Raw genomic sequence first — 27700 nt, 5'->3', positions numbered from 1 at the left:
GTTTAGTTACAGTATGAATAGGAAAGGACCAACAGTTCAGAAGGAGGAGGAATGCTGGTCAGGACTAGGTCCTAATATCTGGGCACAGGTGGTGGCATTAGGGCCAGAGGGTGGTCTAGTTTAAAAAAATGACTTATGGAGTGGTACTTGATAACTTTTTTCACTGTGGTCTTTAGGGGAAAGTAGTCAAAGTAGTTAGAAAATAGGTAATGTGAAATGTATGGCAGAGCCCTACTTGAGAGTTCTATGAATACCCATGATTTTCCTACTGATTTCTTACCTATGCTTTGTTTCATCTAAAATTAACACACATGATACCTGCCATGGGGATGAACAGGGTATAGATACTTAGAGTCTGTGGCTGTGTAAAGCAGAACCATGCAGCTGTGGTGGCATTCAGTAAGAATATGGAAAAGGTGGGGATCCAGTTAGAATCCTTGTCAGCTACCAACAAATAAGGAGAAGTAGAGGCAGGGGAGAAAGATGGGGGAATGTGGGGAAGTGCCGAGAGAGCTGTCCTCTAACTTCAAGCATTGGCGAGTGGGTTTTTTTACATGTGGACAGTTAGGTTCCAGCACTTGAGTTCACCCTTCCCTTATGCATATAAAGGGCAAGGTTTGATGACATAAGTGAGAGGCAGTTAACCCAGATGGGAGCTACTAGTTCAGCATGTAGGAGGAGTTTTGGAGCATAGGTGAGTTGACACTGTCTGGAAAAGTATTTCTGGATCTTTGCAGTCCCCATAATAACATGGCTCAGGGCCTAGCCTTGGCATGAGTCTAACAAAGAGAGGAACCAAAGGGCCATGGAGCCAGAAGCCAGTAAACCTCAGTCTTCAGTCTCCTCTTTCCCAGAACCCTGAACTGGGAGCACATCAGAGCTGAAAGGACAGACAGCCTGGGTAGTCCCAGTATAGACTGGGACTGGGCAGGGCCTTGGTGATAGGACCCGGCTTCTTAAGAGTTGGTAGAACAAGCACCACCCCAGAGCCTGGCCCAGCTCTCACAGGTGTGGTGTTGAGTTTCTCCTAGAAGCAGCCGCTCTTTAAATGTGCTTAGTTGTGTTTACAGTGACTATGTGCTTTGTGTGACTTTAAGGAATCCTTCTTTGGAGAGTTCACGGATTCCAGCGATAGTGACTCCGTCCAACCAAGAGACTCTATGGAATCGGCTTTGGAAGATTACACAGCGGAGTCACGGAGTTATTTTGACTTGCTTGAAAAAATTAAAAGGAGTGATACATATGTGGAAAAGCCTGGGTCTCTGGAAGCTGCCCAGGCTGTAAATAATCTGACACCTCTTGGATTAGTTACTGGAAGAGCAACACTGGGAGAATCCTCAGCCACATCTTCTCTAGCTCGGGGAAGGCACTGGACTGTATCATCTGAATTTGTCAGGGACAGAGGAGACTCTGTAGAAGAGGCAGAAAGAAAGATGGAATCCAGGGAGGTGGATAAGTCTGTGCAAGTTGGGAAAGGGCTGCTGAAGCATAACAGAAGACTGTGGCTGGGGATGGCTTCCAGAGGCCCAGCACGAAGGAAGGAAGCTGGAGCTGGGCAATCAGAGATTTGTTTTTCTCCCCTTGGCAAGAGGACGTTCAGTGAACTCATAGAGTCTGAAGGAAAAACCCTGTGCCCATCCCAGTCAGAATTTTCTAAACGGACACTCACTGACGGATTTGCTTCCAAGTCACACTGTGTGACAGGATCTGGCCATTTTCAGAGAAGGGAAAGAGATGTGCAGGAGTCCACTCCACAGTCAGGCGCATGTGCAGTTGCAGCAGGCCGCAACCGTTCAGCCAGTCTTCCTTCCTCTTCCTCTGCTACCTCGGTACCAGTGTCTGTCTGCAGTAACCGCCAGACTTCATGGCTAGGGTGTGTCAGTGTAGGCACTCCAGCAGAAGTAACGTGCACAGAACAAAAGTCACCAACTAGAACTTTAAACACATTTCTTCTGCGGTCTGAGCCAACAGCATGTTTCCCAAAAGAAAATGACCCAGAAAACAGCTTGTCTGCTTTGAGTCCAAAGTCAAAATTAGGAACATCTACCTTTAGTGATTGGAAGAGCAGAGGCCTGGAATCTTTCAGCACTTTAAAAAGCACAGCAAAGGGACACTCACTTCCCCATTCAGTATTTCAGAAGCCAACAGGAGGTGGACAGTGTGGAGGCCGACAGCCAGGCACTACACTCATACTGCCTAAGTCAGACTGGACCTCATTGGCACGTTCTCAGGCTGGCTTCACCAGAAGGAGCCCTGGCTCTGCTGACAGTACCTCATGGCACCGGAGTGATGTCCTAAGGCGAGGTAGTGGGGGCAGCCCCAGAGCTACCTCAGAGTACCAGCAAAGGGCGAGGCTTCAGCTAGAGAAGGCTGCACCAGTCTCACAGAACAACAGGCTGACAGCTATGCTTGGACCTCCTAGAGAAAGTACCATCCCTCTAGAATTTAAGGCAGCTTCTGCTTTGCTGCCAAACCAAGTGTCAGTCATAACAAAGCAGGCAAGACCCAAGAGAGTGCTGAGTAGCAGCCTGGAACCCTGGCGGCCATGTGGGAATATACTAAGCCCTGCTGTAAATGGTGGCAAGGAGACAGGTTTTATGTCATCAGTATCAGCCTGTGTTGGAGATGGAGATCCCATAGCACAGGTCTCTGAGCAGGTAGCTGATGAAGAAATCCCTTCTCCAGAAGTTTCTGTGTCTTGGAAAAAACCCATTTGTAATTCTCCAAGTGGCTCCTTGCCTGCAAAGAATTTTGGTTGTTCCAGAGATCGTAAGTTACCTTTCTCCTCTGAAGACAATGTCTTCCAGTGTGTTATGAATGAACACTTGCTGCAGAAGTCCAGGAAGTCTCCCCAGACCACACAGTCAGGTGCCAATAGGCTGGAGGCTGGGGAACTGCTTCCATCTGGGGTGACATCAGGAGTCTGCCCTCCTGAACAGATACCCCATGGACCTCGTCATCAGGCAAACACTGAAGCCCCTGTAGTTGCCAGAGATTCTCACAGTGCTCCACAGAATGCCAGTGTGCCTCCCATAGTGCCAAGTAGGGTTCCTCTCAGAGCTCATGTGCCCACAGGCCCTGTTTGCCCTTCAAGCCTTGGCCGTGCAGAAGAGAAGACACAAGGGACCTCCCAAAGTAGTCTCCCTGGGGCTTCCTACTGCTATACAGGTATCCGAGAGCGGGGCGAGGAAGACACCGAAGTAGAGGATGAGGCTGTTAGTTGCAGTGAGGGAGAGCATGAAGCTGAAGCTGTGATGGGGCACAGACAGCAGGAGGCAGCAGGAGACTCACATAGACCTTTGGGAGACCCAGAGGCTGGGATGAATGAGGCAGGACACCCCTCAGATGTAGGGGATCTGACCTCTGCGCTTCAGGAATGTAACTTAAGCACCTTTCTTTACATAGACAAGCTTTCTACATCAGAGGTGGTTATGGTTCTTGAAAGTTGTCAGTTAAGGGATTATAGTTCAAGGGCCTCTGTTTCAGAATGTTCTAGCAAAGGAACCCTAAATGAAGAAATGAACAAAGAGTTAAGGCAAAATGAAGTCTCCAGAAAGGAATGTGGGAAGAGATTATGTGAAGAAGAACTACTTAGAGCCTCGGAAGAGTGGGCTGAGTCAGAGGGAGATGACTGTTGTGGCAGGAAACCATGCCAGCATGCTCAGTGTCCTTTGGAAGTGCCATCTGATGTTCTCACCAAGACTGGGGAAGAACTTCATACAAACCCTGTGAACTGTGGTGGGAAGGATACTGAGCATGCATTGTTTGTAAATACGCATCCCAGCCAGGCAGCTGAAAATCTGACAGAAGACACTCTGCCTGAGGAAACATCCAGCCCTGTGCCCCACGCTGCTGAATTGCCTGAACCATCAGCTGTGGATGGTGGAGACAGCTCCCCACTAAGTAGCAGGTCTGACCCTGAACACATTCAGAGTAGATATGAGGATGAGCCCAATTCTGGGGAGTGCTTCAGCACTGGGGAAGAAGGCCTGGAAGAACCTGGGGAGCTGTTGACCCTGAGTTCTGACTCTTCAGCCCTACCACGGTTAGAGCAGAGTTCTGATTGTGTGGCAGAGACAGCATTTCGCTACCAGATCTCTGCAGTGACCTCCGAAGTTATAAGTGTACTTATAAATAAGGATCAAGACCTTGTGATTGAAAAGGGAGACAACTGGACTATCATCAGCGGTGTGGCCATCTCCCCTGGCATGGAACAAGTAGTTGTGTGTGATACTCTTGGGGGTGCTGCTCCCTCCCAGGATCAGGAAGGCCTAGATGACAGTTCTATGGAGAAGTCCCCCGAAGCCAGTCCTTCTGGCCCTCTACCTCAAGAGCCTCCATGTACTGGTGATCTCTCTGGTGCCCAGGAGGATGTTTCCAGCAGTGGTCAGAGTGCCAACTTTGATAAGAGTCGTCTTCGGAATAGACCTGTAAAACCTAGCATCTGGATTCGTTCTCAGATATACGACCAGAAGACACTTGAGACTGAGAAAGTTACATCTGACCACACATATTATAACTGGAAATTAGAGCCACTTTGTAAAAATAAACCTCGATCAAAGATTTCCAACAAAGATCAAACAACCAAGCTAGCCAAGACACCAGTACTCAGCAGAGGGGAAACACATCTGAATGAGGTCCCTCAGCCAGTGTCAGGGGAAAGAACAAATACAAAAATGCTGAGAAGCCAAGCTCAGCCCACCATGGCAGGTACAGATACGTCCACCCCCACCAACTGTTCCCCTGACACTCTGAGCAAGATCCGGCAAGAAGTAGGGCCGCCATTGCCTCCCTTGCTCCCCCCACTAATAGCCACACCTCCAAGGACATCACAGACATTGTCTCCTCTGATATCAAGTTCTAGTCCATCTTCAAGGTCCTCACCTGCTGGCCATGTTTCCCCATTGTGTGAAGTTCCAGGGCCTCCTGTGTTGTCTCCATGGCCTGAGGAACTCCAGCAGGCCTCCCCATTGGATCCCTCTCCGTCCCCATCCACAGCAATAGCTAGTGGAAGGATAGTGTCCTCTCCATTGCAGTTCTGTGCTGCTACACCAAAGCATGCACTTCCTGTGCCTGGCCGACTCCCATCCTGTGCACCAGGCCATGCTGCTGTGAGCGGGCCGCAGCAGGAGAATTCCGTAAAAATCCTTGACACCATGTACCCAGAGTTATCTGCCAGAGCCCGTACCCTCAGCCTCCTCAAAGGGAACATGCAGCTCTCCCGAGGCTCCACTGTGGATGGAAAGGTGTTACCAGGGCGTGTCAGTGCTCTCCTAGGACTCAAAGCTATAACCTCAACATCAACTGCATTTGTCCTAACGGGGGGCAGCTCTGGTGATAATGGAAGGCAAGGTAAGTCACAAGACTCGGATGTTCAGCATGATGCAGGTAGGAAAAGAACACTAGCAGTATCCATGCTGAGGAGTGCTAAAAGACTGCGTCTGGACAACGAGTCCCCAGAACCAGACACCAGGGAGGTCACTGGGGAAGGAGTCCCTGAGGACCCCCAAGGAGGAAGCCCGCTGGCTGAAGTCGTGCCAGCTGAGGAAGAGCAAGCTGATGTCCCAGTCTGCAGTTCAGCTACACTTCTGCGTGTAAACCCAAGAGAGATGGCAGAGTCATATAACATAGCCATAACTCGGGCCCTGAGGAAGATTGCTGAGTCTTCCTTTGACCTGCTACCTGTCATTCGTAGTCACGTGTATGTGGGAAATATCTCTAAAAAGCCTGTCATGAGAGATCAAGAGAAAGAAGTTGTTTATGAATTTAGCACAACAAACAAGGTACGTGGCAACCTTTCTTTCTCTCTCTGGATGCGTTAAGCATGAGTGTCTAGCAGGGACTGGCTAGTGCAGGTGACACTGAATATTAGACCCTCTACACATTGAAGCCTGTATATTTCTAGCCTGCATCTGTAGATTAGAAATATAGGAAGACAGTGGAGCCTTGACACACACACAGCACTATGGAGGAAACTCAGAACAAATTCACACATTTCCAGGAGGTGCTGGCATTCTAAGTTTAAAGTATACTCCCTTCAGTTTACCACATTCCCAGTACATGGTAGCATTTCATTTTTTGGATAGTGGTTCATACAGTGTCAGATCATTGTACAGACTAGCTGTGTAGCTCCTAAGGACTCTGTAGCTATGTGTGCTAAGCATCCCTCAGCTCCCTGGCAGGTAACTCCAGTGCTGCTGACTCACCCTTCAGTGTCCAGTGTTACACCCAGGATGTCCTTGTAGAATAACTGTTCTTGATTGCTGCCTCTCAGAAAGCCTAAGAGGCTGAAGTGTCTTTGAGAGACTATCTTCTGTGTGAATAGCTGTCACATTTTCAATGATACAATTCTCTTTCAGAAGAGAAAATAGCACCTAATCTAGACAATAGAATAAATAAAAATGAAGATACAGTTAGCCTGAGTTTAATATATGTACACAGGTATTTGTACACGTGGATTCTTAACAGAAAGAACAAATGACAATTTATCTGAATGGTGACCATGTCGTAATAGGCAAGTAGGTAGATTTACAGACTTGCTGTGCTATCTATAGTTTGATCTCAAGAGGTTAGTCGTAGGGAGTTCTCTTACCTCTGCCAGCATGCTAGGCAAAGTTGTTACCAGTTATTGTGGCTTACCCTCTGGTGCTATAAAATTTTTATTTGTCTGATAGATAACAAATTAGGATTGGTTTTGTATCACTAATAATTTTTTATCTTTTCCCCAATCTAGCATTTAGGAGAATATTTACTTCGCTCTATTCTCTCAGAGCTAAAGATTCAGAAGACATCTCTGGATCACAGTTACATCCATGCACTGTGCAGAGTGTATGTGGGCATTTGTCGGCAACTTGGAGACTTGGAAAGAGCTCGCTTATTCTGTTATAGCCTTCTGAAGGAAGGTGCGTATGTGCTCAGGGTATCACACTGCTGTGTGAACACCCATTGCTGCAGGCTCACTGTACACTTGCTTCTCTCTCTTTCAGCTGGTTGAATCTAAAATCTCATGAGTTTGAAGCTACCATGGTCTAGAGATCCTGTCTTAAAATACAAGTTTTGAGCTATACCTAGTCATACTAATTTTCAACATACTTTACTTAGACTTAGTGACATGGGCACATGTACTTTGGTTTGTATAGATTGTTTAGGCTTAGTTTCATTGGCACATGTATTTGTACAGATTGTTTCCTCTTGCCCACTGTGTATTTCCTCTATTCCCATGTTGCACACTGTGGGGATCCTTGTACAGTGGCTGTCCATATTGCTGTGGCTCTAGCTAAATGGCAGTGACTGTAAGATGGCATTTGTACCTCACTGATGAGAAGGAGGTAGAGGAGCAGGCTGTCAGGAACAGACAGGAATCGGCACAGTGCTGTATCAGTGCATCTGTATCAGTCAGCCCACAGTTGCTGCTTACTGATCTGTTCAGTAACCCATCATGGGATGAATGCTGTGTGACCATGAAAGGGCTGAAAACTATGTTACATAGGAACACAAAGGCAGGCAGTGGGAGAGGAGTGTGATTCAGCCACATCCAGTGCATTTCTTGTAATAATTCTCTTGTGGACTCAGACTGCTTGCCTGTTCTTAGAGGGGATTGTCCATGTCCCTTTCATGGCTTCCTAGATGTTCTTAACCATTTCCTGTCTCACAGTCTCCTGTTGACTTTGTGGCATGTGCCATGTGGGGCATGTAGAAGTGCCACGGCAGGAAGCAGGCATCAGAACAGGTATGCAACAGCAATAGTGCATCAAACTTGAACTCTGCTGACATGCACATCCTGTTAATCACAGTAAGAGTATAAAAAGAAAGTTCTAAACCAGTATGCCTTCAGTGCAAATAGGACAAAGCTTTAGAACACAGTAGCTTGACAAACAATAGCATATTCTTAGTGAGCACCTTATCCCCAGATGGAGAACCCCAAATCTGTTTGCTGTCACTACAAATCCAGTAGGTATGATGGCTTTAGTATAATCTAGGTTTTATGCACTCTCCCTCTTGGACATATTCAGCCTAACTTCTGAGATGTCTCCTTGGTACTCTCTGCATGAGGAGTCTGTTGCTTGGCACAGCCATGTTGTATTCAGTTATTCAACAGGTAACAATATGCTGTCCTGTCTGTTCACTTGTTTCTTTCCAACTCTAGGCTAGCATGAATTAAGACATTACAAATACCTGTTCTTAAGTCTGTAAGGATGTTTCCATTTCTGTTGGATATATACCTAGGATTGGAATTTCTCAGTATGTAATGTGCCTTAATATTATAAACAAAAACAGTTTTCCAGTGCAGTTGCCATGAGGGTTCGTCTTGTCTTAGCACTTCCACGTGCCTGCTCCTAAGTCTGATCCACATTCCTCACCTAACAGAAGCTTCCTGCGTGCTGCCTCAGACTATCCAAATAATCCACTTTCCAAAGGACCGTCCAGTTACTTAACAGGTGGTTAATGTCTGTGTGGAAATGAATAGAATTGTCTTATCATAATGTGTAGCAAATGGGAAAATTCTGAACCTGAAGAAATTTTGAAGCAAGATGTTTTAAACTTTCTGTCCTTTGATGGATCCCTTTGATTCCACCTACTCATACTATGTTTTCTACTTTTGTACAAAGTTTAAAATCTAACACTGTGCCAAGCCAGACATGATAGCTCACTCTAACAATCCCAGGGCTTGGGAGATTGAGGCAGGAGGTTGAGACTACAGAATGAGACCTGTCTCAAAACAAAAGATAGTTTAAAAAGGGACTAAAGATGGAGAGAAAACAGGCTGTGAAACACTGAAGACCTGAGCCATGTTTGCTCTCCACTCACAACCATGCAGGCTGCCAGTGCCTTGTAGGCACTGTGAAATAAAATCGGTGCCTCATTTTAGATCAGTTGCCTACATGAGACAGACATGAAGCCTCTTTTCATCCCTCTTTCTTATAGATTTTCCAGAATCTGAGAAGTTGACTCTGTTCATTGCCAACATGTGGCGTGAAGTATTTCTCTCCCAGTCAGCCATTAGTGAAGCGATGCAGCTGGTTGCCAGGCAGCGTGCCAGAGGAGAGGTTCTGAACTGCTTGAGAGCTTTCCTGAGCTGGGAAAAGGTGCGCTTTGTTTTTTTATTTCTTTTCTGCAGTACTTATAGGATAAGCATAGGCGTTATTATACAGCTTTGTATTATATTTCCTTTTAACTTAGTTCTTCCACCCACATTTCTAAAAAATGATATGTATTTATTTGCTTGCTTATTATGCTGTGCCTATAGATGCATATGTACTCACTGTATGTGTGAACATCAGAGAACAACCATTGAGTCTGTTCTCTCCTCCCACTCATGGCTCTGGAAATCAAACTCAGTTCACCAGGCTTTGTGGCAAGACCTTTTATCTACTGAGCCATCTCACTAGCTTGTTCTTAGGCATTGTAGAGATATACTTCACAGCACATGCTTTAAAGTATCAAATTATGTTAAGAATTTTATTCATTGAGTATTCATGATATCCCAGGAAGTAGTGCAGACCTCCAAAATGTATGACATTCATCTGATACACTAATTTATGACTGATGAAATTGTTGGTCTATAATCCACAGAGAAAGGGACTGTAAATGAATTGACTTTGCAAAAGGGCCTTAGGTGAGAAGTTGTGTGGTTTGTTCTTTCTACCTTTATCTTTTACTGTCTTTTTTTCTTTAATCAATGGTTTATTAAAATAGTATTCATATTGACACTTGCTTAGTCATAGATTTCACCTAATGAGAATCTAGTTGATTGACATTAGTAAACCATGAAAGTAGATACTGGAGTTGCTGTGATTTTACATTTATCTTGTTCTTTCCTGTGTTTGATGAGCATGTAATACCTCAAATGTTTTAGGAAATGCTTATAGTTTAGATAGTTTATTTATACATAAACTGTATGTGTACCGTTGTGACTTCCTTTTAAAGTACTCTTTCAGATAATCGGTATTTGGCTTTATATTTATGAGAAGGAATGGAACACAAGTCTATAACCACCTCTTTAGATATAGCCCTGGTTGGGCCTGAAGCCCCACACCTTTAATCCCAGCACTCGGAGACAGGGGCAAGTGAATCTAAGTTCAAGGATAGCCTGGTCCACATAGCAGTCCTAGGACAGCCAGATTACATAGAGACCTTGTCTCAAACAAACAAAATACATGTGCATGTGATACAGCTTGTGAGATGGTGTGTCATGGACTCTACTGAGTAGCTTCATGTGTCTGTCCCTGAGAGTAGAAATTGACACATCACTTGCTGAGCCTACAGTGTCTTCAGCTTTATCCCAACACAAACAGAAGGTAGAGGATGTGGGCTACATGACAAGCTCCAGGTGCAGCCATTAGACAACCCAAACCGCACATGTCCTTGCTGCCCTTATCCTGAGGTAGCATCCCTTAGACAAAATGCTTTTGACTGGAAATGTTTAAGATTCAGAGTTGGGTTGCTTTTTGTTTTTTTGGTTTGTTTCCCCACACCCCCACCCCCAAGTTTGACTTTAGCATTGAATGCTCCTGATCTGAAACTGTAATGCACTGAGTCTTGTTCCATTCATAAACTGGGTAATAGTTAAAAAGTAGGAAGTCCATTGCCCATTGATTAGTGTCATGCTAGTGCACATACAATAGATTATATCTCCTAAATAAGCTTCATTTATAGTTATCTATGTTTTAAGTGATGATAAATAATACTTCAGAAGCACTTCAAACTGTACCTTCAGATCTAACAACTAGAGTCTTGAGCCCTTAACTTTTGAATGTTAAAGGTCAAGTTGAGAATATGGAATGTGAGTTGTACTGAATGCTTGTTTTCATAATGCAGTCTGTCTGCTAGACATTTTAATTCATCATGCTGATTCCTAATACTTTAACTGTAACCTCAGCCTAGACTGGGAATCCCAGTGTCTTGCAAAATCAGTATTCCTACAGACTCTCCCGTGTTCAATCTCTTCCCAAGGAGCCACTAGATGTGTTTGGATTTGTTTATGCATCTTCTCTGCTTGCAAAGTTACTGACTTCTCCAAGAGAATGTACACCTTTGTGGAATCCTGAGAATCTGTCAGGAGCTTATGCAGATTGCCAAGTTGAGGCTTTCCTCTGTTGATCAGAGCCTGTGTTTGTCTAGGACCTGCTTGCAGTGCTGATGGGATGCTGAGCAACTCAGCCTTGTGGGGGTTGCACACAGTCCCCTGCAGACCCACCCTGGGTCTTTCTCAAGGGAAATGAGCTTTTCATCAAAAAAGGCCTATATGAATGTTCATAGAAGCATAACTAGGTACAGTCTGGTATGTGCACTGTAGAGAGGTGAGCTGTACATCAGTGAGTGTGTCCTTGTGAATGCTCATAGAGGCAGAACTAGGTATGGTCTAGTGTGTGCTCTGTAAAGGTGAGTATGTCCATGTGATTTACTAATAGGCAGGGAAGAGAAGTGCTTAAGCTGCTGGCATAGATGAGAACACAAAGCCTGGAATGTTCTCAAAAGTGAAGGAAGCTGGGCATTATTCTCTGACAGATTGCTCAACATTTGCAGAAGGCAATTTATAAAAATTTATAAATATTATTTATTAAAATTTATAGAATTTTAAGGGTTAGTATATTGTTAAAGTGTAATTGCATCTTATAACCTTAATCCCTGGTTGTACCAAATGCTGTTTGTGCTTCTGTCTAGATTGCAGCTCAGCTCTTTGTGTGGTGCTGATTGTGGCTCCAGTACTTTTGTTTCTATAGTTTCTAGTTCAAACTCAGGCTGCTTCAAAGTTACTCATAGAGTAAATGACAGTCCACCAGATGCTTGTTACAGTATCAGATTGTTAACACCTAAGATGTTACTTTTAAAAAAAGTTTTTATTTTTCTTTTCTAGAATGCTCCTATAGATGTTGGGATAGTAGTTTCTAAGCTGCTTCTGACCATACAGCTGTGCCCCAAAACAGAATTTCAGTCAAGTGAAGAGTTTGGGGAAGACCTTAGTGCAAACATCTGGGAATACATATTTGCCATTGATCTCCTTTGCTGCCACCAGAGGTGGATTTGGACGCATGACAACATCATAAGGTGAGTAAGTTTGTTGCTCTAAGGGAAGGTAACTTGCTACCGCTGGAGTGTGGGCTGACTATTCCTTCCATCTTACCAAGGCATTTGAAGTGAATAACTTCATTTTATAAGAGCTAACAAAAGTACCCTGCAAATGTCCAAGTCACTAGTAAAGGCTTCAGCTTTGTTTTTCTGTGTGCTGCTAACTACTTTTCATTGCCCTGTTGATGTCTCCCCAGTAGAATAATGGGAGCATGAGGGCCTTCTGTTCCTTTCTGTCCACAGACACATCTTGTGTGGACAAGGCAGCTCAGTGAGTACAAGCTGACTAGTGCTGCACTTGTCACCTTCATGCACTGGAGCCAGAGCCAGAGAGGGACAAATGTGCAGATTACCAGTCAGCTGCTCTACACTGGAGAGGGTAGGGCCTGGTGTTGCAGACAGCCATTGTGGCACCAACCCTTAAGAGAGCGAGAATACTGACCCTTGAATAAAGAAATTACTTTTGAACTCTGGCTGAGAAAGCCTTGTTTAAGACAAGATAGGATATTAAACCACTTACCACACAGCTGGTATCTTGTGTCTTTGAAATGCTTGAAGGTTTCTGTGAGAGTCAAGCTATTGGCACATGAGAGTCAAGCTATTGGCACATGAGCGTCTTGTTCTTCCCACTTTCCTGATTCCAGGAATGACAGACACCTGGATCTCACACTTAAGAACGGAGAGTAAGTCCATTTCTAGAATGAGGTCTGTGTCAAGGTGCTGGTCTGTGCTTGATCCTTGCACATAGACATGGAGAAGCATGCCCTACTCAATCAGTCCTACATAAGGAGATGGCAGAGCTTCTCTCTAGTCCCTGATCTGCAAGAATGCAGGATTTGGGTGGATTTCTCCTATGAGCTAGGGAGATAGGGCCATTCTTTCTCAGTAGGGACTAGAGCTGACACCTATCAGAGTGCTTTGCCCAGGATCCTTTCAATGGCAGTGAAAGTACCATTCTTTCACCATGTCATCTACATCTGTAAACAGAAGGGGGTAGGGGAGCTGGAAAGCAAAGCCAGATTATAGGAGCACTACAGTGGCACGTACCTAGTACTGTCTGCATGGTGATGGACATGTATCTTGTCATGCTATTTTCTAGTAAGGAGCTGTGGCCTGTGATGGATAAGTGGATCAAATATAGGAAAGGACATTCAAACATCGCATACACTCCTGATGTCATTGTGGCATCTGTGCTGAGACTGATTGGTAAGTCTGTGTGACAGCACCGCCCTTACTCTTCCTGTACTGCTCTCTTACCTCAGTGCTCTGACCGTTTGTGACATTCTAGGTGTGGTGTTGACACATACATAGCCAAGTTCACAAGCAATTCAGCGTCTAGAATGTCATCATGGGCCAGCGAGATGACAAGTGGGCAGAGGTACTAGCGGCCAAAGAGGGTTCCGGTTAATCCCCAGGAACCACAAGTTGAATATCTTATAGAAATAAGCTATTTTCTTCAAAAAGCTGGTTTCTTCAAAGAGTCCTTTGGGTTTCACTGAATTAAAGCTCAAAAGCAGTACTATTGAAGATAATGTTGGCATTTGAGAATATGCTATATGAATAATCCTTGTAAGTATGTAGTGGGAAATACAATGTCCCTGCTGATTGTCACTGTATCTACAAATTCCCTTCTTCTTCCTTGTGAACTGCACATGCTAATTAGTCATGCTGTGCTTAGAACATGTATAAGACATCGAAGACAAAAACTTGAGTCTGGGTGGGTATGCACCTTCATGAGAAATAAGTCAAAACGTGCATGGTGTTGTGTTACCTAGTGAGTTGGCCAAAGTCTAAGCTTTCACAAAAGCCAAGTCAAGGCTAGAGGCATAGGAATGGGGTCCCATTCAGTCTGAGAGGTGTCTCAGGCTGTTGGGCTGAGTTCGTAGGTCAGAGGCTGTCCCTGTCTTGGAGCAGGAAGAAGGCAGTCCAGAGGGCCTGTGCTGGCAAACTAAGCATCAGCTAGCTTGCGTGTGTGCACGCAAAATATAATCAATGAAAGTGAAGAGTGTTTCAGGAACCAATTTGAATATTTGTAGATAGTCCACCTTGTTTTGTCCTGAAATGGAGTCTTGCTGTGGCATCTGTTAAGTAGTCAGTTCTTAAAGTTACTTATGAAACCTGAAGTACACTAGTCCAACTTTTATGGTGAAGAACTTGTTTGCCCATTTTTAGTTTTGTGATCTGCAGTGTTCACCTGGAGAATAGTTGATTACACACATCTTCCAAATGTCACTAGTACACACAACACAATACACGTACCAGCTCATACTTAAGTATTGGAGAGCTTCTAAGTAGGGGGGCTGGTGCAAGTTGTTGAACTCAGTTCAGTCTGGGTACACTCTCACAACACCCTGTGCTCAGTGTGCTGTGAGTGTCCCATGTCACACATGTGCACCACAGTCCAGGTTGGATGAAAAATGAGAGATCTATGCCTTGCCCATCAAGCATAGCGCTAGCCAGGAAGATGCGCCTCCAGTGAGAAGTTGCTGCAGTTGATCTGGTGCTGCCTTTGTATCTGTTGACCCTTCCTCAGAGTGTGCAGGAAGCCTGTGCTTCCTTCTGTGGCTCTGTTACCACAGTCTGTTGGTGAGGTCACAGGCTTCTGTTAACCTGGGAAATTTACCTATGTTATATTTTGCCTGTGGTGACCACTACATAAATTCCATTTCTTCTTTCTTATCTGTCTTAGTTAGGGTAGCATTGTTTAGTGATGAAACACTGTGACCAAAGCAACTTGGGGAAGAAATGATTTATTTGCTCATGATTTCATATCATAGATCATCATCAAAGGATGTCAGGACAAGAACCTGGAGGTAGGAACTGATGTGGAGGCTCTGGAGGAGTGCTGCTTACTGGCTTGCTCAGCCTGCTTTCTTAGAGAACCCAGGACCACCGGCCCATGGATGGCACAATCCACAATGAACTAGGCCCTCCCACAGCAATCATTAATTAAGAAAGTGGCTTATAGGCTTGCCTATAGCCTGAACTTATGGAGACATTTTCTCAATTGCAGTATCCTCTTCTCAGTGACTTTAGCTTATATCAAGTTGACATCATAAGAAAGCAGCAGGTGTTTGTGCTTACACATGGCTAAGAGGTGGTGAGCAGCACCCTGAGTGGCAGGGTGCATCGATTCATGCTATGAGCCCTGTGGCCTCAGTTGTCTGACTGAGTGGTAGCTCCCACTGCACTACAAGTCTTCAGGCTTCATGTATGGTGGGAAATGGGAAAAAATTTACAAAACAAGACGTGAATTACAGTTTCCAGGAAATATCAGCCAGCATTTATTTAACTCTATTTTGCTCTTTTGTTTCTTCAGGTCGATTAGGCCAGTTGGGTTTGAAGGAGGGATTTCCAACTGCTGTGAAGAATATCAGCTCAGTTATTGGTATGTTCATACAACATGCTCAGGATGAAGGTAAGACTGTGGCTTTTACTACCCTTGAACTGCTCTCCCTGCATGTCCTGAGGACATGAGCCAATGCCCTTCCAACTTAAGATCATGTGCTTTTGACCTTTTGTGGTGTGTTGTTTCTTCAAGGGTCAGTTTGCCCTGTTTAGCAGTACTTCTCAAAAAAGGGAACTCTGCTCCTGGCCTGATGCCTTGTCATTCAGGAAGCATCCTGAGAATGGCTTACCACCTCTCACCCATGTGTGTATAAGCACAAAATACCTTCTGCTTTCTTAGGTAGATAGTGTGCTAGCTAGTTTTGTGTCAGCTTGATACAAACTACAGTTATTGAGAGGAGAAAACCACAATTGAGAAAATGCCCATAAGGCTGCCTCCGGGATTGTATCCTTAGTGAAAACTTGCACAGCATACGGAGGCGATTGTCCTGTAGCAGAGTGGGCCCTTGTGTTAACCATTATGGATTTCATGGCATATAATTTAATGTCTTATTTTTGCAGGTAAAGCTTAACTCAGAGTAACCCTTAGAATGATGAGTCTGGTTTCTCTTTTGAATATTGAGCAGTGAATGAATAATGTAGTTAAACAGTTTTGTATTAGACATGCAAATTGACAGCTTAGACACCTGGTGGCATTGGGCTTTGTCTTCAGCTCTGGGTGGCAGGCCTGATGTGCCAGGCATATGAATAGCAGCTATAAGTACTTTCTCTAAGACACTGTCCTGCTGCTAAGGCAGTGTTCATTGCTTCCATAGGAAAAAGCTCTTGATGGCAATTTGGATACTACTTGACATAAAAAGTAGCCAGGGTCGTAGCTGGTAAGTTGTCTCACTAACATGTGCAGCTTGGACTGTGTTGCTGTCATGGGTGTAACCTAAAAGCTGTGTATATTATATTAGTACATGCCTCTTAGCTCCCTGGAGGCGGAAAGGCACTGTCCTCATTCCATATACTAAATGTCAGAGGGAAGAGTAAGGAGCCAGCAATGCCTGTCAGCCCTGTTGCTGTGGCATGAGTGCTGCAGTCTGGAAGTCTGCATAGGGCCACATGTGTCTGCTTAAGGCTGTGAATGCCTCATTTATGTCTCATTGAGTCCTGGCTCTGGAGGGAGCCATATGCTATGCTTTTCTTAATTCTTAAGATCAGGGAAGAAATTCTTCTAAATTATCAATTAGAACTAACATTTAGACACATGGATTTCTCTGGTCTTTGCTTCCTATTTGGGGAGGGGAACCTTCCAGAGCTGCCCTTGTCAGAAAATGAACATTGTCGCTATTTCAAAATCTAAAACTTTAAACACTGACAAAATACCACAGTCGTAAAATTCCTATCATGAATCTGCTAAATAACATGAAAGTATTAGTTTGTTGTATTAAATTACCTTTGCTATGCATATAAGGCATGTATGGATCATAAATGAATGTTATGATTAGAGATTAATCCAATCTGTGATCTGTGGATATGCATTTGGATGAGGGACACAGCCTGAAATTCTGATTTGCCTTGTTGATCCCTGTCTTACTCATAGAAGATGGAGACACATGGCTAATAATGAACTCTAGCTCCTAAGACATTTAAAATTCAGTGAATTACATTAACTAAATTATAAATTAATGAATTAGATTTTAAAAAGTAAACTTTTGCCAACATAGGGATAATGGCACTCTGATTAAATTAGCTCTGTCACAGTGACCTAGAGCCATACTGGTCTGGAATCACACTGGTCTGGAGTTACACTGGTATAGAATCACACTGGCCTAGAGCCACACTGGCTTGGAGTTATATTGGTTTTGAGTCACACTGGCCTAGAGTCACACTGGCCTGGGGTTATACTGGTTTTGAGTCACACTGGCCTAGAGTCACACTGGTCTGGAGCCATGCTGGTCTGGAGTTAGTTACATGGGCCTAGAGCCACACTGGCCTGGAGTTAAACTGCACTAGAGTCAAACTGGCCTTAGAGCCACACTGGTTTAGAGCCACAGTGCTCTAGAGCCATGATGGTCTGGAACTATACTGGTTAAGAATCATACTACCCTGGAGTCATGCTGGTCTAGAGTTATACTGGTTTAGAATCATACTGCCCTGGAGCCACACTGGCCTAGAGCTACACTGGTTAACACTAGGTTAGAGAAACAGTAAGCTAGAATCACACTGGCCTATAGCCATCCTGGCCTAGATCCACGCTTGCCTAGATCCACAGTGGCCTAGAGTCATACTGGCCTTGAGTCACACTGGTTTGGAGCCACTGGCCTAGAATCACACTGGTCTGGAGACACAGTGGTCTAGAGTCACTCTGGTCTGAAGTCACAATGGCCTAGAGTCACACTAGTCTAGAGCCACAGTGGCCTTGAGTTACCCTGTCCTGGAGCCACACTGGTCTGGAGTCACACTGGTCTACAGCCACACTGGTCTGGAGTCTCACTGGTCTGGAATCATACTGGCCTAGAGTCAAACTGGTCTGGAGCCAAACTCACTAGAACTTAAAGTGATCTGGAGTCACACTGGTCTAGAGTCTCACTGGCCTAGAGCCACACTGGCCTAGAGCCACACTGGTCTGGAGCCAAACTGACCTGGAGTTACACTGATCTGGAGCCATACTAGCCTGAAGTCACACTGGCCTAGAGTCACTGGCCTGAAGCCAGGCTGGCCTCGAGTCACACTAGTCCAAAGCCACACTGGTCTTGAGTCACACTGGCTTGGAGCCACACTGGCCTAGACTCAAACTGGCCTGGAGTTACTCTGGTTTGGAGTCACACTGGCTCAGAATCATAGTCTCCTCTGATGTCAGTTGACACAAGGGTAGGCTTTTGTATGAATGGACTATTTAGTAAAAATAGACTAAAGTTATTATTTTCATGTCTACGTCCATTTAGAGACAGTACTGAAGGCTGTTTGAGAGTTTTAGTTGGTTGTTAGAGGATCCTCATGTTTTTCCAGCTTCATGGGGCTAGAGGAGCCCTGAAGTCCCCATAACAGCCAGTGTCCAGAGGGACAGGGAGCTTTTCGTTTTCATTTGTAAATAAGTCTTGAATGAACATTTTTATTGTGAGACATTTTTCTTTATAATGTGATTTTCATTAGTGGCCAGAAATAGTCCATGTCTGAATAGTTTTCTCTAGGTCATACACGGAGATGCTGACTAACAGATGTTTTCTTTGTTGATGTGTTATAACTGATTTGAAAATCCTTTTCAGATATCCCATGGGGTGTACAGCTTGCAGCTGTGTATGCTCTTTGTGACTTGAGCCCTAGTAATCCAGCAGAGATATCCAAGATTCTAGAAGCTTGGCGGACACAAACGTCCAACACTATTCCATCCGCAGTTGTCAGCTGTCTGGAAGAGGTTGGCTCTCTGAGTGCTGGTGGCTCAGCTGGCTCTACAAGCAATGGAGACTGTGCACCCTGAGAGCTGGGTGTCAGCTCCCGGAGACATGAGGGTCACCAGAAGCTCTTGATCACTGTGGAGAGAAGTGCTTTAGCAAGCTTTACTGTAAACGACTTACCTGTCTTCAGCAGAGAAGGCAGAGAAAGGCATGATACAGATGACACAGGAGCGCATCCCATGGTTTGATGAGGACAGAAGCAGGCAGCTGCATTTTCCCCCACACCACATGCATTTCAGTTTTGGCTGTATGGTCACGGACATATAGATTGTATTATTGTATCTTGGTCAAACAACAAAAACTTGAACTTAGCCCTTTTTATTTTTTGGCTGCAAAAAGTGTCCTTTTTAGTGGCTTTTAAAGGTTGAGTGGCATTTTTTTAGTGATCTTAAACATACAAAAACATGATTTGGTACCTGAGTCATTTTTAGAGTTTATGCTCAAATAAATGGCTAGGCAAAAGCAAATTGGCTTTTAAAACAAGAACTAAGCAAGTCTCTTATTGTTGTAGCTGGAAATGGCTACAGTTTTACCACAGCATAGTACTCAGCTACCGTAGTACCATAGTAGGACAAACTTGGTGGAAGTGTACTTGAGTGTGTTTCTTCCCATTTGTAAATGTCCTGAACCATAAATTACTATCAGGATTAACCAACAGTGTAAGACTCCCATTTGGCTGTGTAGAGATGGCTGGTCTGAGGGAGCAACAGAGCCCTGTGGGCTGTGTGCATAAGGACAGCTCTGTGGGGTGTGTGCATACAGACAATGCTATCTATGATGTGTCTCACATTGGATGATATTCCACTTTCGGAATTTTTTTTATTTGTATATAGAAATGGGTTTAATAACTCACTGTGATTCTGATTTGTCTTATATTCATCATTTCTTAAAACTCTTGTATGTGTTTTTATAATAAAAAATAAAAGCAAGCCATACACACTTGTTATGATTGTTTTTATATAGTGCTTAATGTCCCATTGTAGTGCGGATGAAGATGTCTCCCAGACTATGGAGTGTCAAATGGTTCTATGTAGACTTCACTATTCAGTTATAATTGCTGCCTGTAAAGTCACACCTGACAATGATTCTAGTGACTTGCATCTGTATCTTAAGTAGCTTTTACAAACATGAGTGAGTGGGTTGCCCCTTTGGAAGTTCTTTAGTGGCTCTTTCTTCCTATGCTCTGAGCTGGTGCTCAAGAAGCCTGTGAAGAGCCATATTCTCAATGGGTAAATCTTTTAAGTCATCACCCACTGGAACTGGCAGTGATGGGTCTGTAATCACAGAAAAGGAGCACATAGACATCAACCCAAGATCTAGGTTCTCTGAAGAGGTAACGTTAGAAGGACCCAGAAGAAGAGCATCTAACAAGAAGAGGGAGCGGCATTCCTCCTGGAAAGTGAAGGGAGCCCTATGCAGAAGCCCTCTGAGAGTGAGAAGGTGTCTGTCCATGGGATCCTGCTTCACAGCAGCCTGCATGGCACTTAAGACTTGGCCGCAGTTCTCACTGGAGCCCTAGTCTCCAGAGCTGTGATGGGGTTGCTGAAGGGTGAAGGATGCACAGGGCATGCCCAGAAAGGCTGATACAGGAGGAAGATGGAGTGCAAGATGTTCAACTGTTGGTGGCCTAGAGCTCCTGTAAGCAAAATTGTATTAGAAATCAGGGCAGAGATTTGGGAGTCAGTAGTTGATGGAGGCATGTACTAACTTGCTCATTTGTTCCTATTCATATGCTCCTATCTTCCTTCCCCACCTCTCCCCTCCTCTTTCTTCCCCTCCCATCTTTCTCTTCATCTAAAGGGAGCTTCACCTTGGCCCTCTTGGATGCAAGCTGGGACAGAGTGGAAGAAAGCAGAACATCCCCGTACTAAGTAAAGCAGTGAAGCAGCTGTTGATGAGTGGCCTGTCAGCGTGGCACAGCAAGTAGGAAGGGAGAGGCCAAACTTCGTGTGTCTGAGTGTCCAGTGGTTGAGCATCTGGATGTTTCCACATACAGTGGCATTCTCCGGTCCAGTAGCACCAGTTCCAACTCTAGCTTCCTGCCTACTATCCATCTATCCATCCATCCATCTGCAAGGACACAAGTCGCCCCTGGTGCTGTATGACACTCTGTGAATGAGATACCTTTAGACTGGTGGATCCTGGTACCCAGTAGAGTGCAGGTGGAGGCTTTTATCATCCTGACTGAAAAGTGAAACTGTGTGGAGACAAATGGGCTGGACATACCTGCTGGCCCTCCGAAGACCTCCAAGGTCATAGTGCAATATATCCTTGGGGCTGTCACATCAGTGAAGGTGGTCATTTGTTGTTTTTTCCTCATTACAGAAGATGGGGCTATGCAACTCATCAAATGCCATTGTGGAAGGGGAATGGATTTGAATTGTGGCCACCAGAGGGTGCTGCAGACCATCTTGTGAGCAGAGCAAGGTGACTAGTAGAAAAGTGCTCATCAGAAAAAACGCTTTTCTATTCCTAAGCTACTAGTTTAGCTTCTTGGGCCCATTATGTCTAAGATACATGGGGGTTGGGTGGGTGACAAGGTAACAGGTACAAATAATTTTTAACTGTTCAGTCAAATTCTCTTTGGTGATTGTTAAAAATAAAACACTTGAGGGCAAAACCACACGCGTCCAGGTGCATTGTTGGCCATGGGCAGGCGTAGCACTCTGGCCTGACTGATGAGCAGCACAGAGCCATCCAGAGGACAAGAGCTTCTCACCAGTCTGACATGCCCCTGTAGGAAGTAGTTAAAAGTGTAAATAGCGGTTTTAAGTCCCTCACAGCAGAGATGAGGCAAAGGTTTTAATGAGGTAGTTCTAGGAGCTGAATTTCTAGAGTAAGGAAGGAACTAACTTGTAAGTCATTCCTGTGTCCTATCTGACACTTCCTCGTGAATGATTGTGAACACTGGATACCCCTTTTTTGCCTTTCTAAACAAAGTATTAACGGATGCTATTTTTATATCAAGGTGTTGCCTTCTTATTGTTCTTTGACCACCACTCCTTTGTTATCAGTTTGTTTATTACTGGTAAGTAATTTCTGAGTGCTGCTGAAGACAGACTGAGTCAAAGGCCAGAGAATTCCATACAGGTGGCATGTGTGTAGCACTTATGAAGGACTCTGTGCTTCATGGAGGATGTTAGATCTTCAGCAGGCTCTGCGAGGTACAGCCCTGGGTGCCTCTTCCTGCTGCCAGCCTCTCCATTGCTCCAGCCCCAAGCCTTCCCCATTTCCTGCTGGGAGCTCACAGGGCAGCCTGCCACTTCTGTAGAGGAGGAAGCCCATGAAGATCTCTGGGTATGTTAGGACACACATCCCTGCAGATGAAACTGAGCCAGCTAGGTGCTGAAGAATGTGTTAGTGTCAACAAAGGGCAGTTACCATTGCCAGCAATTGATGTTAAATTGAATTAGAAAAGACTGGCCGTTTTCTTTCTCAAATGGGAGCAAGAAAATTACACCACCATTCACTCTCATTCTAGAAGTCTTAGACTGGGGGATCAGACTGGTAAAAGAAGAAATAAACCGTAAGATTGGAAAAGAGGAAGGTCACTGTCACTGCAGATAATGTGACCATAAATAGAGACCTACAAAAGATGTGTTAGGACTAAAGAATGCACTCAAAGAAAATAGCATTGAAAGTTCAGTAGTATTGTCTTTGCCAACCACGAGATACCTGAAGCAAATCAGGACAGCACCACCAAGAGCAATAAAGTCAACAAATGAAATGAACAATCTCAGCACCCCCAAAAGAACAACAACTTGATACACACAGATAGAAAGGCTGCCCCATGTTCATGGGGTCCAAAAATCACTACTGTAAAAATCTCTGAAATCCATTGCAGTCTACATCGAACAGGACACTCTTCACAACTGTACAACCTCTAGTCTGAACTCTGTTCAGAGCCATAGAAACCTCCAAATAGGAAAGCAGTCTTGAGCATAAAAACAATGCGTAAAGCACTATCAAGCTGTGGCAGTCAACACATCATGGTACTAATGTGAAAACACTCACAGATCATTGAGAGAGATCTGCAATTAGACTCTCACATCTAAACCAGCTCAACATCCACATATTTATAAAAACACAGTGGGGAAAAGTCAACAGATTGTGCTGGGAATTGAGTATTTAAAGTTTAATAGTTAGAAAAATAACATGGATCGAAAAACCATAAAACAAAACAAGCTAGTCAATGGAAACTTGAAAATACTTGAGGATACTGGAATAGGTGGGCTTTGGGAGAGATTGGTGGTTTGGTTTTTTTCTTATCAGTTCTCAAAAGCATAAGCAAACAAAACACAATAACTTATGATAGGGATCACATCAAACTAAAAAGCTACTTAGTAATGAAACATCCTGAAGACCTGCAGAGTGGAAGGCATCACTTACAATTGCATCAATCCAGGCTAAATATGGAGAGTGTGCAAGGAATTAAGGTGGCATCCAAGCAAATAGTTTCTTTTCTCGTCGCCAAGATAAACACTGGATATGAAGCAACTCAGGAGAGGGGGAATATTTCTGCTGGCAGTCCAAAGGGACACAGTCCACTGGTGAGGAAGGCATGGTGACAGGAGGGTGAAGTAGCTGGTCACATCACATGCACAACCAGGAAGCAAAGGGTGCTGAATTCTTATGTTCAGCTCATATCTTATTCATTCTGAGCCCCCAGCTCATGGAAATGGGGCCAGCCATACATAGTGCGAGTCTTCCCATCTCAGCTAACCTCATTAATCTATATCCCACATAGACACGCCTAGAGATCTGTTTCCATGGTGATTCTGAATCCTATCAAGTGGACAATCAAGATTAATAATCACACCTATTAAAAATGGGCAAGCCGCCCAAACAGATGTCTCACAGAAGATGTGGGAAGATATACAATACAGTGCTCACTACTCATCACTAGAAAAATGTAGGTCAACGTCACAGGAAGCTGTCTGTCACTCCATCCCAATATATGCATCTATTGCCAGTGAAACTGGATAAAAGGGTGGTGAGTGTGGCTTGAAATTAACATTCCACTGAGGATGTTGTTAACCTAAAGCTCGAGACCACTCCTCGGGAATATGGCCAAAGAAAATGGAATCAGCCTATTGGAAAGTCATCTCAACTCCTTTGTCCACAGTTCCATTTACAATGACCAGGAGCTAAAAAGCATCCTAAGTGTCCACCAGCTGATCAACTGATGTGCAAGTAAGCTATATATGCACATGATAGAACATGATGTATGCTCACAGAACCGTGTTGCTGTGGCTGGGTAAAACTTGATGTTGTGTTAAGTGAACTTCAGCATGGGAACTTAGGCAAGTCCCATGATGTCCTGTGGGGCATAGAAAAGCTTCTTATATAAGCCAAGAGTGAAGTGATGATGGCCAGAGAGGAGAGATTGAGGAAAGAGTCCTCCTTAGTGAGCAGGTGGATTCCAGGAAGAGGCTCTGGTGCACTGCTGCACAGCAGGTAGGAACTGACTCCAGATGATGACAGGGTATGTGTTGACTTATCCAAACATTGTACAGTGTACACACACACCACACTTTCTTCTACATGAGGATACCTTAAAAATTAAATCTAAAATAGTAAGCACACCCTCAAATTAGAACTGGTGCTGGTACTTTGAAATACAAACACATTCCTTTTGCAACACTAGGAGGCAAGTTTGCAGAAGAAACAAGTGTTTGATGCTGGCTGCAGAGGTGGTTGCTATAAATCTACTGCAGAATAGAGGTGGAGAGGTGTGGCTTAAGCAAACAGGATCCACTCAGAATATGCCCATCAGGCATGCCATAAATCTAAGGAAGTCTGTAGTGGAGCAGAACACAGAGTGCCAGAGCCCTCCTTCATAGCCTTTTTGTTCTGCATTTGTAGAGAATGGAATTCAACTCTTATCACATCAGCCATGATCCAGAGTCATACTTCAGGTGTATTTCTCCATTGGTGGAGCTTGTTTGGTAATGAGAAAATAAAATTTTCTGGGTTTTGCTATGATGTTGTGTGACTAACTTTAAATTGTATTATCTTTTTAGAATTTTATATTATCACAGCCACTCTCCTTCTCCTTCACTGCCCCCAACACACATGGTGCCTTATTCTCTGCATTTTCACTGGTGTGTGCCTCTCTAAGAGTCTCCATTACTTCCTTAATGAAGGGTGAGAGTGTCACTCACCTGGATAGATGCAGAACAGGTAGAGGTCCTGGTGGCTTAGGAAGCAGCAATAGTGGCTCTCCGCTCAGCTCTATGGCCTCTCCAGCCATGGGTAGTTGGCTACCTGTACAATGTCAGGCATAGATGGATTCCTTCCTATTGAGTGGGCTTTGGTCCAACTAGACAGCTCTTCCCCCAATTGATATGCCTGCAATGCAACCCCTAAACCTAAGTCTTCCTCTGGCAACTCACTTTTTAAATTTTTTTTTATTAGTTATTTTCTTTATTTACATTTCAAATGATATCTCCTTTCCCAGTTTCCCCTCTGGAAAAAACAAAAAAACAAAAAACAAAATCCTGTTCCCTCCCCTCTCCCCCTGCTCACCAACCCACCCTCTCCTACTTCCTGGCCCTGGTATTCCCCTACATTGGGCCATAGAACCTTCACAGGACCAAGGGCCTCTCCTCCCACTGATGGCCTATTAGGCCATCCTCTGCTATACATATGCTGCTTGAGTTATGAGTCTAACCATGTGTACTCTGCTTGGTGGTTTAGTCCTTGGAAGCTCTGGGGGTACTGATTGGTTCATATTGTTGTTCCTCCTATGAGGCTGCAAACCCCTTCAGCTCCTGGGGTCCTTTCTTTAGCTCTTTCATTGGGGACCCTGTGCTCAGTCCAATGGATGGCTGTGAGCCTCTACTTCTGTATTAGCTGGGCACTGGCAGAGCCTCTCAGGAGACAGCTATATCAGGCTCCTGTCAGCCAGCACTTGCTGGCATCCACAATAGGGTCTGGGTTTGATGACTGAAGATGGGAAGGATTCCCAGGTAGAGCAGTCTTTGGATTGTCCTTCCTTCAGTTTCTTCTCCATAGTGTGTCTCTGCAACTCCTTCCATGAGTATTTTGTTCCCCCTCTAAGAAGAAATGAAGTATCCACACTTTGGTCTTCCTTCTTCTTGAGTTACTTGTGGTTTGTGGATTGTATTTTGGGTATTCTGAGCTTCTGGGCTAATATCCACTTATCAGAGAGTGCATACATACTATGTGTGTTCTTTTGTCGTTGGGTTACCTCAAACTCACTTTTAAAGAGGAACCTTGGTGAGACATGAGAAATTATGCAAGATGTAAGTCCAGAAAGCAAGCCCTCTTTCACATTTCCTCCAGTTCTTTAAATGCATATCCCCCTTTTAAGGCACATCCTCTGTAAAGACACACCCCCTTTAAAGGCACACCCTCTTAAAAGCATATCCCCTTTAAAAGTACACCTCCTTTAAAAGAACTCAAGGGAAGAAAAAAAAAAAACGACAGTCATCTGGCAGTATTTCACATTTTTTTCACAAGTTGTACATCGTGTCCTGTTCATTCAAATTTTACACAGAAAGGAGATATAAAGACTTGAAGACAGAAGTCTCAAGACAGATCCCTGTACCTGGCTACCCAAGGCTTTTATTTTATTTAGTTTGCATTGTTACTGGTAGTTCCCTGTAAGCCTTTTTAGTGGAAAATCTACCTTGGCAACCTTGACTTCCCAGCAGGGGGTGCTCTACACCTTGGTCTGGAGGCCACTGCTTAGAACACATTGAGAAACAAAAGGTCTCTCAGACAATCCACCTCAGTCCTCCTCCTCATGCTCCTATTTCTTATGCATCTGTTTGCTGAGTTGGGGGTCAAACCAGGGCTTTTCACATCTATGCTGGGGCCATAGATGTTGTGAAGAATTTCTTCAGAAGTAAAGTAAATGTGACCAGGTCTCTAAGGAGCCAGGGAGGGACCTGAGAGGCAGCATTGAGACTTTAGATGCTCCCTCAAGCATGGTTACAGTGTGGTTTCCCTGGAATTCTCACAAATGGGAGGCTTGGATGGTTCAGGTGCATAATGAGCTGGGGACACGCCTCTGATCTCATGCTTGTATGTAGCAAAGTTATTGAGACATAGTCCCACTCTGTAGCCCAGGCTGTGCTTGAAGTTACTATGTAGTCCAGGCTGGTTCTCTACTTATTTCTCCTGTGTCTCCTGAGTGAACTATGGGTATGAGCTGTCTCACAAGTCTTGTCAATACAGTCTTTAATAATTGTCATTCGTAACATTGTTCGAGCCTTAACGCTCATACAAAATGCAAAGTCCTGAAGGAATACCCATTGTCCCATTGCACAGGGAGAGTCTGACGTCATGGCATCTCAACAGAACTAGCAAGTGTCCTACCAGAATGAGAAGGCTTGGGTTGCTTTGCTTTGTCTTAACTTTGGTTTGTGTCTGTTGGCTGTAAATGAGGGTGAGCCAGGATTTCTTTAATGTTCTAGTTTGTACAGAGTATCACAGCACACCTTGTTAACTACTACAGGCTGCAGTTCAATGAGCTCCTCAATCTCTCTGCTGGAGAGAGGATACAAACTTTCTTTTACCCAAAGAATACACCACCTCTGTCTTCCTCAGGGCAGATTGTTGTTATTACACCTGGTTCTAGAGCCTGAGGCACAAGCAGACTACAACCTGGTGGCAGCTTGCTGTAGAGCCTCCCTCCTGGGCCTTACAGCCTGTTCACCAAAGGTAAGATGTTTTTCTAGGGCCCACATCTGGGCATTTCAGGTAACTGAACAAGGTGTGGAAAGGCTTGACTTGCTTGGTAGCTGGCCTCATCATCTCCTGGGGACAGAAGGATGCTACTCTGCCCAGGTAAGTGGGTTTGGGCTGACCAC

General features: G+C 44.5%; 1 protein-coding gene across 3 annotated transcripts in view; it reads left to right on the top strand.

Annotated features, from left to right (window-relative positions):
• Ice1 (interactor of little elongation complex ELL subunit 1) overlaps window positions 1–19797 on the top strand; it is a 45898-nt gene extending 26101 nt beyond the window's left edge. The window contains exons 13-20 of one of the 3 annotated variants that reach the window (XM_031359811.1): window positions 1098–1325; window positions 1506–5783; window positions 6734–6902; window positions 8926–9086; window positions 11858–12048; window positions 13169–13275; window positions 15389–15487; window positions 18672–19797. In XM_031359811.1, the coding sequence (XP_031215671.1) occupies window positions 1098–1325; window positions 1506–5783; window positions 6734–6902; window positions 8926–9086; window positions 11858–12048; window positions 13169–13275; window positions 15389–15487; window positions 18672–18883 (5445 nt within the window). In that variant the 3' untranslated portion in view covers window positions 18884–19797. Of the gene's footprint in view, window positions 1–1097; window positions 5784–6733; window positions 6903–8925; window positions 9087–11857; window positions 12049–13168; window positions 13276–15388; window positions 15488–16232; window positions 16296–18671 lie in introns of all 3 variants that reach the window. The other 2 variants (XM_031359812.1, XM_031359810.1) reach the window with 2 other exon arrangements.
• The last annotated feature ends 7903 nt before the right edge of the window (window positions 19798–27700 follow it).

The sequence above is a fragment of the Mastomys coucha genome, unplaced genomic scaffold, assembly GCF_008632895.1.
Source record: "Mastomys coucha isolate ucsf_1 unplaced genomic scaffold, UCSF_Mcou_1 pScaffold8, whole genome shotgun sequence".
NCBI classification, from domain to species: Eukaryota; Metazoa; Chordata; class Mammalia; order Rodentia; family Muridae; genus Mastomys; species Mastomys coucha.
Note: the sequence above shows the minus strand (reverse complement) of the source record. Positions and strands in the feature narration are given on the sequence as shown.